The sequence below is a fragment of the Notolepis coatsorum genome (assembly GCF_963971535.1).
Source record: "Notolepis coatsorum genome assembly, chromosome: 1".
Classification (NCBI taxonomy): Eukaryota; Metazoa; Chordata; class Actinopteri; order Aulopiformes; family Paralepididae; genus Notolepis; species Notolepis coatsorum.
In genome coordinates this window covers 12,746,634-12,759,314 of record NC_140165.1, presented here as the reverse complement: position 1 = coordinate 12,759,314, position 12,681 = coordinate 12,746,634, and the positions used below count along the sequence as shown (strand labels likewise).

General features: G+C 48.3%; 1 protein-coding gene across 3 annotated transcripts in view; it reads left to right on the top strand.

The window, feature by feature from the left end:
* The window catches only part of ical1 (islet cell autoantigen 1-like), a 44,166-nt gene extending 31,820 nt beyond the window's left edge, over positions 1–12,346 (top strand). Inside the window, exons 10-15 of one of the 3 annotated variants that reach the window (XM_084335777.1) lie at positions 3,703–3,752; positions 3,895–3,948; positions 4,237–4,449; positions 5,837–6,094; positions 7,744–7,845; positions 10,345–12,346. In XM_084335777.1, the coding sequence (XP_084191903.1) occupies positions 3,703–3,752; positions 3,895–3,948; positions 4,237–4,449; positions 5,837–6,094; positions 7,744–7,845; positions 10,345–10,451 (784 nt within the window). In that variant the 3' untranslated portion in view covers positions 10,452–12,346. Of the gene's footprint in view, positions 1–3,702; positions 3,753–3,894; positions 3,949–4,236; positions 4,450–5,812; positions 6,095–7,743; positions 7,846–10,344 lie in introns of all 3 variants that reach the window. The other 2 variants (XM_084335776.1, XM_084335778.1) reach the window with 2 other exon arrangements.
* Positions 12,347–12,681: the final 335 nt, after the last annotated feature.

The following is a 12,681-nucleotide window of genomic DNA, read 5'->3' as shown; positions in this document are numbered from 1 at the left end:
CATAAATATAAGACCTTATTATAATCCTAATGATATTTTATTATAATATAACTATTACAACAGTGACAAAAAAAAATTTATACGTTTTTTATATTACTGTATAAACTGTACACTAACTATGAAACTTTCGTAACCTTTTGTTTTTGCAAAATGATGTACTGAATTATGTTTTTATTTTTATTAATAATGTAATGTAAAAAGGGTAGGCAATATAAGCCTCTGCTTCAGCCTACACCTTTTCGGTCGTTTTCTTTCTTTTTTATAAATGTCCTACTACTGTACAACATTGCTTTGTAAAAGAAGACCGAAATAAAATCATTCAATCATTCATTCATTGTTCGCAGTATGCACACAGCGAGCGAGTGGGCGTAATGACTAACCACTAACCACGTTCCGTACACAACCATGTTGCGTACAGCTGGCCTTTTCCCCGCTGATGGTTAAATGAAAATGTAGGGTTTGTGATTACAATTTATATCTGTGTTTATCTTCATTCTCTCCGATTTCATTCCGGACCATGGACAAGACACGCAAGGCGTTTGTCTCGTCAATATTTGAGGGACAGTGACGGTGTGGAGGCTGCAGCAGTCGTACATTTATATTACATGCTTCTCACCGTGTTCCATACAGTGCTTGTATGAAACGATTATTAAGTGGTCCTAATTTGTTAGATAGTTGAGAGCTTTTGCTCAATAATGCAAGATGATATGCTGGCCAGTTTGCTTTGCTGGGATGAGAGATATGAAACGCTGTTTGCTCGTCATCCAAAAACGTTGACGTAAATTAAGTTCATGATTAATACAAATGTTTTGGATTGATTGTAAACTATTTATATACAGTTGCATGGCATGAAATCTGTACGGAACACCGTTGGTCGTTTAGTTCACTCTGAATGGAACACTGTTGACCCTTATTTCATTTAATTTCAAACCTTTATTTTAACTTGAGTTAAACTGGAGTTACATGTCATAGTACATACTCCTGTACTCAGACGGAGGAGGTAGGTCAGGCCCTCGCTCTACTTAGACGCCACCCCTCGCCTAAACCAAGCGCAGTATGTGAGAGAGGCTTAGTACTGTTGGTCACAGAGCAGCTCCGTTGGAGCAGTAGTGGTTTAAGCGGGGTTAAGTGCGCACACACACACACTTCACACATTTTAAATGCTTTATTTGAAACCAATTGAATTATACATACGATTCAAAGGTTTTATGGACATTTTAGCAAATTGGTGTTCACTAGAGACCAGCTAGGTAGTTAGTTCTGTACTGTGTGTCTCTCTGTGTGGTGTTCACTAGAGACCAGCTAGGTGGTTAGTTCTGTACTGTATGTCTCTCTGTGTGGTGTTCACTAGAGACCAGCTAGGTGGTTAGTTCTGTACTGTATGTCTCTCTGTGTGGTGTTCACTAGAGACCAGCTAGGTGGTTAGTTCTGTACTGTGTCTCTCTCTGTGTGGTGTTCACTAGAGACCAGCTAGGTGGTTAGTTCTGTACTGTGTCTCTCTCTCTGTGTGGTGTTCACTAGAGACCAGCTAGGTGGTTAGTTCTGTACTGTGTCTCTCTCTGTGTGGTGTTCACTAGAGACCAGCTAGGTGGTTAGTTCTGTACTGTGTGTCTCTCTGTGTGGTGTTCACTAGAGACCAGCTAGGTGGTTAGTTCTGTACTGTATGTCTCTCTGTGTGGTGTTCACTAGAGACCAGCTAGGTGGTTAGTTCTGTACTGTGTGTCTCTCTGTGTGGTGTTCACTAGAGACCAGCTAGGTGGTTAGTTCTGTACTGTGTCTCTCTCTGTGTGGTGTTCACTAGAGACCAGCTAGGTAGTTAGTTCTGTACTGTGTGTCTCTCTGTGTGGTGTTCACTAGAGACCAGCTAGGTGGTTAGTTCTGTACTGTATGTCTCTCTGTGTGGTGTTCACTAGAGACCAGCTAGGTAGTTCTAGGTAGTAGACCTGTCCTTTTTAAGTATTTCTGAACTCCAGCCATCTCCCCAGTAGGGTTTGCATGATGCATCAATATACTAGAGAAGTATTGCGACACCCAGCCGTTAAAAACGGTCTAATACGCCATTTTATTAGTATCGATACCTTTAGAATATCCTGGAGTTACGTTTTGTTTTCCAAAAGTGAGGAATGGGGAGGGTCTCTCTCTCTATATATTATTCCATTACTTTACGTTTTTGCCGTTTAGAACTGGTATTGTGATACTGAGGCTGGTATCAGTATCAAAGTGAAAACGTTGGTATCATGACGACACTACTCGCCAGCGGTCGGACACGCGTGTCACAGTTACAGTATAGGTCTGTGTTGTAGACTCTTGTGAAATCGCTCCACCAACGGTTGATTCAGAGCAAACCCTGCCACTTCTTTCTGACCACCCGTTTCCTTAAGTATGAATCCCTCTGTGGTGACTAGTTATTATTACTCCCAGTAGACTAGTCTCTAGTTTAGAGAACGTAACCTGAGATGTGGACACAGATGTCCTTACAAAGGTGAAGGAGGAAGGAATTACAATGTTTATTTATAGCTGGAAGCAGGGCTGGAGCCGACGTGTTAATGTTGATCCTTCCATCCTCATTCTTTTCCCAAAGATTTGATGCATCATAAAATCTTTTATTTAGAACTGGTTTGATTCAAGCTGATTTACTTCTGAAGCTTTTTTCAGAATGTAATGGTGAGGTTTGACGGGGCTGATTCGGTATGCAGTGTAAACCGTATTAATGAAACAGACAAATGGGACTTAAACAAGACTCCAGATGCTCCTTACTGTATGTACAAATGGGGATGAGGGTACATTTATGCACATGTATTGGGATTGCCCACCAGTTAAGATATTCTGGAAAGAAGTGGCCCAGCAATTATCAAATTTCTTATTTCTGAACATACCTGTACACCCCTCTGTATTACTGCTGAATGATGTTTTTCAGTTTGCAGCCCCTATACAGCTAAAGAGACTAGTTTTATCTGGTCTCACAGCGGCTAAAAAGCTGATAGCATCACGATGGTTTCAACCGGAAAAAATTTGTCGGAAGGTATGGGTTCTTACATATCTCGATGTGATCTATCTAGAAATATCTACAGCGAGGATTTTAGGTGTCAGTGAAGCCAAAATTGCAATCTGGTTAGAAGTGGTGGAGAGAATAAAGGCTAGCTTATGAATTGTAGTGCCTGGTTAGGAGTGAATGATAATGGATGGATTATCCAAGTGGGGGTCCGGGGGGGGGGGTGGGCGAGCGAGAGCATATGTATGTAGGGTATTAGGTGTATATCTCGTATACTACATTTATTTAAATGGTGATTTCATTGGATGTTTACTGTTAATGCTTGTATGTCTAATTTTATGTTATGTTTAAAAAAAAATAATACAAAAAAAATACAAAAAAAAAATTAATGAAACGGACAAACACATCAGCTGTTTTAGATAATCAATTCGTCATATTGATGAGCTTGGATTTCCATGTTCATATCAATGCATCATGATGATAGAGAGACACACACTGAGAGAGACACAGAGAGAGAGACACACACACAGAGAGAGACACACACACAGAGAGAGACACACAGAGAGACAGAGAGACACACACAGAGAGATCTTGAACAAATGTCTCAAGTCAGCAACAAAAGTCTCAAGTCGGCAACAAAAACCATGTGATACAATTCTGGATCTTATTTAATTCCTCTGTCTCTCTCTCTCTCTCTCCCTCCTTCCCAGCTTGGTGTCCTTGGAAGAAGACAAACCATCAGCAGGGGCCTCTGAGGCTGGTACGTACCGCCACCTAGTGACTCAAAACACGTCACTGCATGTTCTCGCTGAGCTACGTGTTGTGTTATCCTGTAGCCCCCTAATGACCCGCTGGCACCCTCATAATTTTTTTTACATATATGGGCGTGGTTTCCTTTACAGGCCCCGCCCACAGCACTGACAGGCGGAGCCAAAGCGGCGACAGCCTGGACAGTGGTAAGTGTGTGTGGTTGAGTCAGTGGGGAGGTGGAAAGAGCCTCTAGATTCTGTATGTGCTCGGGTGTTTGTTTAGGAGTATTTACACTCGTCGGTAGCCAGTGCCTGTGCAAATAGCACACGCGTGTGCTGCTGCGTGACATGTAGCGTATTGGGACACACTGCTTAACCATAGACCGAGCGAGCGCCTATTAATAGAAGTGGCTCCAGTATGCTACGACGATGCTACGATGCCGCTATAACCCACGCCCCTGGCTAAACAATACCTCCCCGACTCGTGTGCCCCAGCCCTGTGCGACCTCAGCAGCGGGCCGTCGGGGGGTTGGACGGGCACCGACGCCGACCTCATGCTCACGGCGTGTGGCCTCCTGCAGCAGCAGCCCCACCCGGGCTGGTCCCTCCTCCAGCCTCCTCCTCCTCCTCCCCGGGCCGCGTCTCCGGCGGGCTCCTGGGGCTTCGGAGACTTCCAGTCCTGCCTGCCGCAGCCGTCCGTCTCTGCTGGTAAAGAGGCCGTCTCCACTGGGGTCCGTCCTCCCGCGCCGAGAGCTCCCCCCCCCTAACACCCGCTCTCTCTCTCTCTCTCTTTCTCTGGGATCTTACTGTTTAATAAAACACTGCTTCTGAATCTGCTGTCTGTCACACTGGGGCTGCGGCGGAAATACATCCCTGCTGGAATTAACCCTTTAAAGCGCCTTGCCCTCCTGTCCTCTGCCTGGTGTCAGTGTGTCCGTCCGTCCGTCTGTCTGCTGTGCTGGAGCACTAGGAGGACGTCCCCCCCCCCCCCCCCCCCCCCCCCCCCGCCTCGTGCTTCACCTCCGCCCCCTGCTGGTTGATCTGTGTTGTTTGTTTGTCTCCTCCAGGTGGTGTAGACTAGGTTTGCTCTCTGTGTAAAAGCTGTCTCGTGTCTTTCCTTACTTTGGGTTCATGTTTGGACTGAAATAAAAAGTCAGGCTGGATGTCCTGAGGGTTTTATGACGAGCTTTTCCTTCTCTCTCTCTTTCCATCTCTCTCTGTCTCTCCTCTCCGCCCCCCCCCCCCTCTCTCTCTGTCTCCTCTCTCTCCGTCTCTCTCTCTCTCCCTCCCCTCTGTCTCCCCCTCTCTCTCTCTCTTGCCCCCCCTATCTCTCTTCCCCCCATCTCTCTCTCCCCCTCTCTCTCTCCCCCCCCTCTCTCTCTCCCCTCTGTCTCCCCCCTCTCTCTCTCGCTCCCCTCTGTCTCCCCCCTCTCTCTCTCCCCCCTCTCTCTCTCGCCCCCCCCGCTATCTCTCTTCCCCCCATCTCTCTCTCTCTCGCCCCCCCTATCTCTCTTCCCCCCATCTCTCTCTCTCCCCCCCTCTCTCTCTCTCCCCCCTCTCTCTCTCCCCCCCTCTCTCTCTCCCCCCCTCTCTCTCTCTCTCTCTCGCCCCCCCATCTCTCTCTCTCGCCCCCCTATCTCTCTTCCCCCCCATCTCTCTCTCTCTCTCCCCCCTCTCTCTCTCCCCCCTCTCTCTCTCCCCCCCTCTCTCCCCCCCCCTCTCTCTCGCCCCCCATCTCTCTCTCGCCCCCCTATCTCTCTTCCCCCCCATCTCTCTCTCGCCCCCCCTCTCTCTCTCTCCCCCCCTCTCTCTCTCCCCCTCTCTCTCTCTCTCTCTCGCCCCCCCCTATCTCTCTTCCCCCCCATCTCTCTCTCCCCCCCTCTCTCTCTCTCTGGCCCCCCCCTATCTCTCTTCCCCCCCATCTCTCTCCCCCCCACCATCTCTCTCTCTCCCCCCCTCTCTCTCTCTCTGGCCCCCCCCCTATCTCTCTCCCCCACCATCTCTCTCCCCCCTCTCTCTCTCTCCCCCCTCTCTCCCCCCTCTCCCCCCCCCCCCCCCCCCCCCCTCTCAGGTGGTGTGTTGTCCGGTGGCACAGAGCTGACCAGGGAGGAGGAGGACAGAGGGGACATGTCGTTCCTCAAGGACCTCCTCAGCCCGGGCCCCGCGGGAGCTGACGACTTCAGCAGGGAGTGGCAGGACGCCTTCGGTCTGTTCGAGTCGCCCCCCCCCTCCTCCGCCCCGCCCCCCCTGGTCTCCGTCAGCGACCCCCCCGCTGCCCGGCCGCCCTCCCAGCCCCCGAGCCCCACGGGCTTCCTGCCGTCCCAGCTGCTGGACCACAGCCTGGGCTCCGCAGGTCAGTCACCTGCCACGGCGTCTGGAAGGTCGAGGGTTCCACTCATTACAGTAGATATTAAAATGTATTGTACAGTACAACGTAAAGAAGTTTGGCATCCAACCAGAGTGCAAATGTAACGGTAAAGTGCAATATTGATATATAGGCGATTAAACTGGGTTATATATGAAATATAGAACTTGGTACTATCGAGTAATAGTGCTAATTAGATGTATGTACAGAGTTGTAGTACTAATATGTACAGTGATACAGGTATAAAGACACTATGGTACTAGTAAGTCATACTGGCCAGCAGCGTAACTAGTGTGAGTAGGTAAGGGATATGTAGAGATATAGATATAGTATATCTAGAGATATGTAATATGTTATATGCAGCCAGGTATGTACAGATAGATGTGGATATATATATATATATACATGGTACGAATAAATAAATAAATATACCGTGTGTGTATATATATATACACGGTATATACAGCATTATTGTACATGCTATCATACAGAGTTATGTGCAGGTGTATAAGTAGGTATATAGGAGAATTATATGTAGGTCAACGTGAACAAAAACAACCTCTCTCTCTGTTTAGTGGTTAAAGTCTTGGGCGTGTCGGTAGGGCTGGTTTACGCAGCCACCCCCACCCTGGGTCAAGCTAGACCAAGCAGACCGGGGAGCAGGGGTGGCTGCAGACCTGCTGTGTGTTGAGGTGAAGTCTGCCGCCCTCACACACACGAGAGAGGATCGAGAGAGAGAGCCATCTGGCTTTTAATATCCTGCCACCTCTTTTCAATAAACTGCTCTGCTTTTACCATCTTGCCTGTGTCCCTGTGAGGCGGAGAGCCCCTCCCAAAGCCACTTGTGGTAGGGTCGACTGGTAGGGTCGACTGGTAGGGTCAACTGGTAGGGTCGACTGGTAGGGTCGACTGGTAGGGTCGACTGGTAGGGTCGACTGGTAGGGTAGGGTCGACTGGTAGGGTCGACTGGTAGGGTCAACTGGTAGGGTCAACTGGTAGGGTCAACTGGTAGGGTCGACTGGTAGGGTCAACCGGTAGGGTCAACCGGTAGGGTCAACCGGTAGGGTCGACTGGTAGGGTCGACTGGTAGGGTCGACTGGTAGGGTCGACTGGTAGGGTCAACCGGTAGGGTCGACCGGTAGGGTCGACCGGTAGGGTCGACCGGTAGGGTCGACCGGTAGGGTCGACTGGTAGGGTCGACTGGTAGGGTCAACCGGTAGGGTCGACTGGTAGGGTCGACTGGTAGGGTCGACTGGTAGGGTCAACTGGTAGGGTCAACCGGTAGGGTCGACTGGTAGGGTCGACTGGTAGGGTCAACTGGTAGGGTCAACTGGTAGGGTCAACCGGTAGGGTCGACTGGTAGGGTCAACTGCCGCAATGTACTGGCCCAGTTGTATCATAAACCTGTGACCTGTGGAAGCTTTTCTCTGCTTTTTTTCTTTGTTCTTATTGAATGATGATTGTTCATTCAATTATCTCTCTTGCTCTCTCTCTCTCTCTCGCTCTCTCTCTGTGGCTCTCTGGCTCTCTCTCTGTGGCTCTCTCTCTCTCGCTCTGTGTCTCTCTGTCTCTCTCTTTCTGGCTCTCGTTCTCACTCTCACTCTCTGACTCTCTCTCTCTCTCTCGCTCTCTCTCAGGCTGGTCCACCCCACCCATGTTCCAAGCCCCGCCCATGCAGCCCCCTCCCCCCTCTGGCCAGCCCCAATCAGCTCCGGCTGCCCCACGCTCAACAGCTAACGGTAAGAAAGAGACCATCAGCAGCGATATTCACGCTCATAATGATACATTTATTTTTAATTTTTTTATTGATCTTTTTCCCCCTCTTTTTTCCTCCGATTTTCTCCCATCCCAATGTTAGTCGTTATGCCAATTCCCAATCCCCTTCCTGGTCGCTGCGCACTTACCCCCCACAGTCGGTCTGGGAGAGTGGAGGCTACCACGTGCTTCCTCCGACACACGTCCAGCCAATCAACCGCTTCTTTTCACCTGGCAGCGCGGACTCTCACTGAGAGCGTGTAACGTGGGGAAGGATCACACTACCTCCCTTAGATCCTATCCGCGCTTAGCAGGCGCCCCGACCGAACTGTAGGAGTCGCTGTTTACAACGACCCGGACCCACCCCGCCAGCTTCTCCCACCCTCTAATACTGCCAATTGTATTAGTGTGAACGGCCAGCCAAGCTGGTGACAACCCCGGAGCTGTGAAAAAGTAGAAAAGCTCAGTTCAGTAGAAAGCTATCTGGCTGCACGATTAGCCTTCGGAAGAGGTGTTAGTTGGACAATGCCTAGGCTAACCGGCACTGTCCGCTTCCATTCATTGTGCTAAGCTAGGCTAACATGCAGCCAGATAGCTTTCTACTGAACGCACAGAGAGGAAACTCAAGTTTCAAGTTTCTTTAATAGTTGTCATACAGAAGTACAGAATACTTTTGTACAAAATGCTTCTTACTGTTGCGCTCCAGAGACTGTGCATGACAAGATAAGTATGAAATAAAAACATAGTAAAAATTAGAAGTAAAAAAAGAGGTCACAGTGTTCAGTTTAGACATATGTACAATGTTCGTAGACGTAGTTACCATACAATATACAATACTGTGCAGTGTACTAATATACAATACTATATAGTGCAAGGCATAAATGGACGAGGTGCAGTTTAGGTACAATTCACAGTAGGTGTACGAGTTGTAGTGCAAATCCTTTATCAATAAATATAAAGTGTAAGTGTGTTTGTGTGATCTAAAGTGTGGAGAGTGGGTGCTGCAGTGTGTTGTTTGTTTGAGTGAGTGTGTGCGTGTGGGTGTGTGTGCTGTGTGCATTTGATGGTTGTTACATAGTGATTATTGTTCGTTTACCAATATTTTGTTCGTTTAGCAGCCTGATGGCCTGGGGATAGAAGCTCCTTCTGAGTCTTTCTGTGCTCGCCTTAAGACTCCGGTATCGCTTGCCTGACGGCAGCAGTTCAAAGAGGCAGTTGTTCGGGTGGCTCGAGTCCTTAATAATTCTCTTAGCCTTCCCCTTGCACCGCTTGTTGTAAATGTTCTGGAGGGTGGGAAGCCCCCCTCTAATTGTGCGTTCGGCTGAACGTGTCACTCTTTGTAGTCTGCTACGGTCTTGTGCAGTGCTATTCCCAAACCAGGAGGTGATGTTGCCGGTCAGGATGCTCTCTATTGTACATGAGTAGAAGTTCCTAAGGATCTTCTGACTGACTTGGAACTTCCTTAGGCGCCTGGACAAACTGGTATCTATCTTCTTGTCTCTCTCTGGAGAAGACGGTAAGCTAGTTTCCCAAAATGTTGGCGTGTTCCTTTAAGTCATAAGTGACTGTATTGTATTGTTGTAGCCTGGGACATTCAAATCAACTATTCAACAATAAAAATTTTCAATTGAAGGGTCATAAACCTTAAAGGGACACGCCAACATTATGGGAAATGTGCTTACCGTCTTCTCCAGAGTCGGACAAGAAGATGGATACGAATGTCCTCTCTGTGCGTTCAGTAGTAGCAGCCACTAGCTAGGCTAGCTGATCTGTATCTGCTTCCATTCATTCGTGCTAAGCTAGGCTAGCTTGCAGCCGCATAGCTTTCTACTGAACGCACAGAGAGGACATTGGCATCCATCTTCTTGTCTCTCTCTGGTAGAAGACGGTAAGCGCATTTCCCATGATGTTAGCGTGTCCCTTTAACAAATATACTATAGGGGCGGTCAGGTGGCGTAGCGGAGATTGTGCTCGTCACCAATGCAAGAGGCTGCGGTCTCAACTCCCGGAGAGTCAGCATTGCCTTGGCTCGGGCTGATCGCTATACTAACTCGTTTGGCTGAGTTAGGGGGAGGGAAGCCGTGGGTGGGTCCTGGGCATTGTGGACAGCGACCCCTGCAGTTCGGTCGGGGCGACTGCACAGCAAGAGTAGGATCTGGAGAAAGGTAGTGTGACCTTCCACACGTTACACTCTCCCGGTGAGAATCTGCGCTGCCAGGCTGGCTGCCGGCTGGCTGCACATGTGTCGGAGGAAAGCATTTGACAGTCTCCGGCCTCTCGGACCAACAGTAGGGGGGGGGGGGGGTGCGCGCAACAACCAGGAAGGGGGTTGGGAATTGGCATAACGACTAACAGTGGGATGGGAGAAAAATCGGAAAAAGGAGGGGGAAAAAGATAATAAAAAAAAAATATATATATATACTATAGTAGTTTCATGGAATATTCATGAAAATGTTGATGACTGATCTCGTCTCGTCCTAAAGCCGGCTCCAGGGACATGTCCGCCTGGTTCAACCTGTTCGCGGACCTCGACCCCCTGTCCAACCCCGACGCCATCGGACGCTCCGAGGACGAGTTGCTCAACGCCTGAGGGCCGCACTGCGCACACCTTTTGGTGCGCACACACACACACACACACCTGTGTCAACCTCCGTGTGTGTTCCAAGGAAGAAGACAAAAAGAAACGCTGTTGCGAACATTTTCTGCTTCGTCGTACCCAAGTTAAATTCACATATATATAACACGGTGTAGATCTGCACACATCGCAAAAAATAAATAAAACGCGCATTAACCTGCAAATCCTGTCGAAGCGCTGGCAGAGGAGCCGAAGACACTGGAGTTGAATTTATAGTAAAAGCGTAGAAGTCTTTAGACACCAGCTGCCCCCGAGAGACGCCTCCTGAAGACCACGGGTTTGTGACGAGTAAAGAGCGTAAAAGAATAAAGTATTTGTATATTATGCGACGAGCCCCACGGGTCCTAGATATAACTACACAGAACATCCCCACGTTCACAAAGAGCTGTTCATATGGAATGATGGAGTTTGTTTTTTGTTTTGGAGTGCGTTTGTTGTCTGCGTTTTGGTTTTTTTCTTCTCCTGTTTATTCATGTTTGCCTTCACGTCGAAAGGGACCTGGGATGGAAAAATGAATCACTTTATAAAACCTCTTTGTTATTTGTTATTGCTGATATATATAATGTTATACTTTATTGTTAACTGTAAATGAAGAGTAGTCCACATCAAGACAGGTGTACTGTGCGAGAAGGGAGTTCTTTAAAAACAGGGTATTCATTGACTGGCCCCAGATCAGAAACGATGGGGACGGCAGCAGCAGCAGGCTGAGGCACACGCAGCACTGGGACCAGCTCGTTTATTTCCCCCTCAAAAGTCTCCAAAACGTTCCCCGCTCAAGCGCAGACATAATCTGCTGTCCTCCACGGAATAAAAGAAGTAACTCAAGAGAACTTGGAATCTAGAAATATGACTCCTGGACTCCCTGGAAGAAGAGATCTTGTATCTCGACGGGACCTTTCTGGCTAAATAAAGGATGAGTTGAAAAGAAATGATGATGAGGATGGGATGCATGCAGCCCCAGTGTTCTCTGCAATGGAAGGCTCCTGCTGACGGCGTGATGAGTCTCCCAGCGTTAGTGGGGAAGCCTTTTTCCACTGGTTTTTCACGACGATACTGACCCATTGTGGTCTCCTCTTTCTACCGGTGAGATATGTCCGGGACCTGGGAAGCTCCTGGTCGAAGGAGGAGAGATAGTTGTTGTCATTAGAGGCTGAACCAAGGGATTTGTACTAGTATTCAATATCATCATAGTCACATCTTGGTAGGCAATGATTGTAATCATTAAAATAACGGGTGATTATCATCAACCCGTTTAGACCTAAAATGCCTGCTAATAATAATGCATTATATAGCCTGCATATACACACAAATGTGTTTCCCGGTTTCAATGGGTTAAATAACAACCGTGGCCAATGGGCCTGTGCGGATGGCGTCGGGACATACTGGGTAGGAATCACATGACGCGTCACGAGAATGATATGAATTACAAAGGATTATCAACATCCCCAGTCCAGTCATGTTGATGAGTGTCCTCTTCTCAAATACCTCCAGCCTGGCTGTCAAAAACATCCCACTTCTCAGTTTTCCTGGAAGAGATTAAGGTAAAAAAAAAATAGGCTGCGTTCAAATGATCTAAAATACCTTTCTTTCCTCATAATCCTAACTCCTAAGTAAGGAGGACGCGCCGATATACCGATTCCAAGTGCCGAACTCTCACTATGGGCCCGATACGATCCTATCCATAGCTTTTACTGCACAGTATAGACTTGGGACCGTCGGTGTGGGGGGGGTCACTAGACTAGACACAAAGATGATGGAGATATTACTGTATAATCAAATGTCTAACGAGCGTCTGTGTTAAAAACACAGCGACTCGAATCACTCTGCTTTGATTTGCAGCACGTTACACGTTTCTCTTAGTACCGGATTTTAGTACTGTGGGGGGGGGGGGGGGGGGTGTCTCTGATACAGATGCCTTGATATACGATACCAGCAGCCGTATCGCTGCCTCCGTACGTGTAAGAGGGGTGACGAGGAGGAGAGACCACAGGGTGGAATCTGCGAGTGCAGGGACATGTTTCTTCTTCTTTAGGCCACGTGGAGGCTGTTTATACGAGTCTTGAAGTAGAAAGTTGGAACACTGAAGTAGGGCTGGGTATCGCCACTGATTTCCCCAAAACGATTAGATTCCGATTCACAAGGTCCCAATTCAATCCGATTCAATGGTTCAAGGAACCCTCTTAAC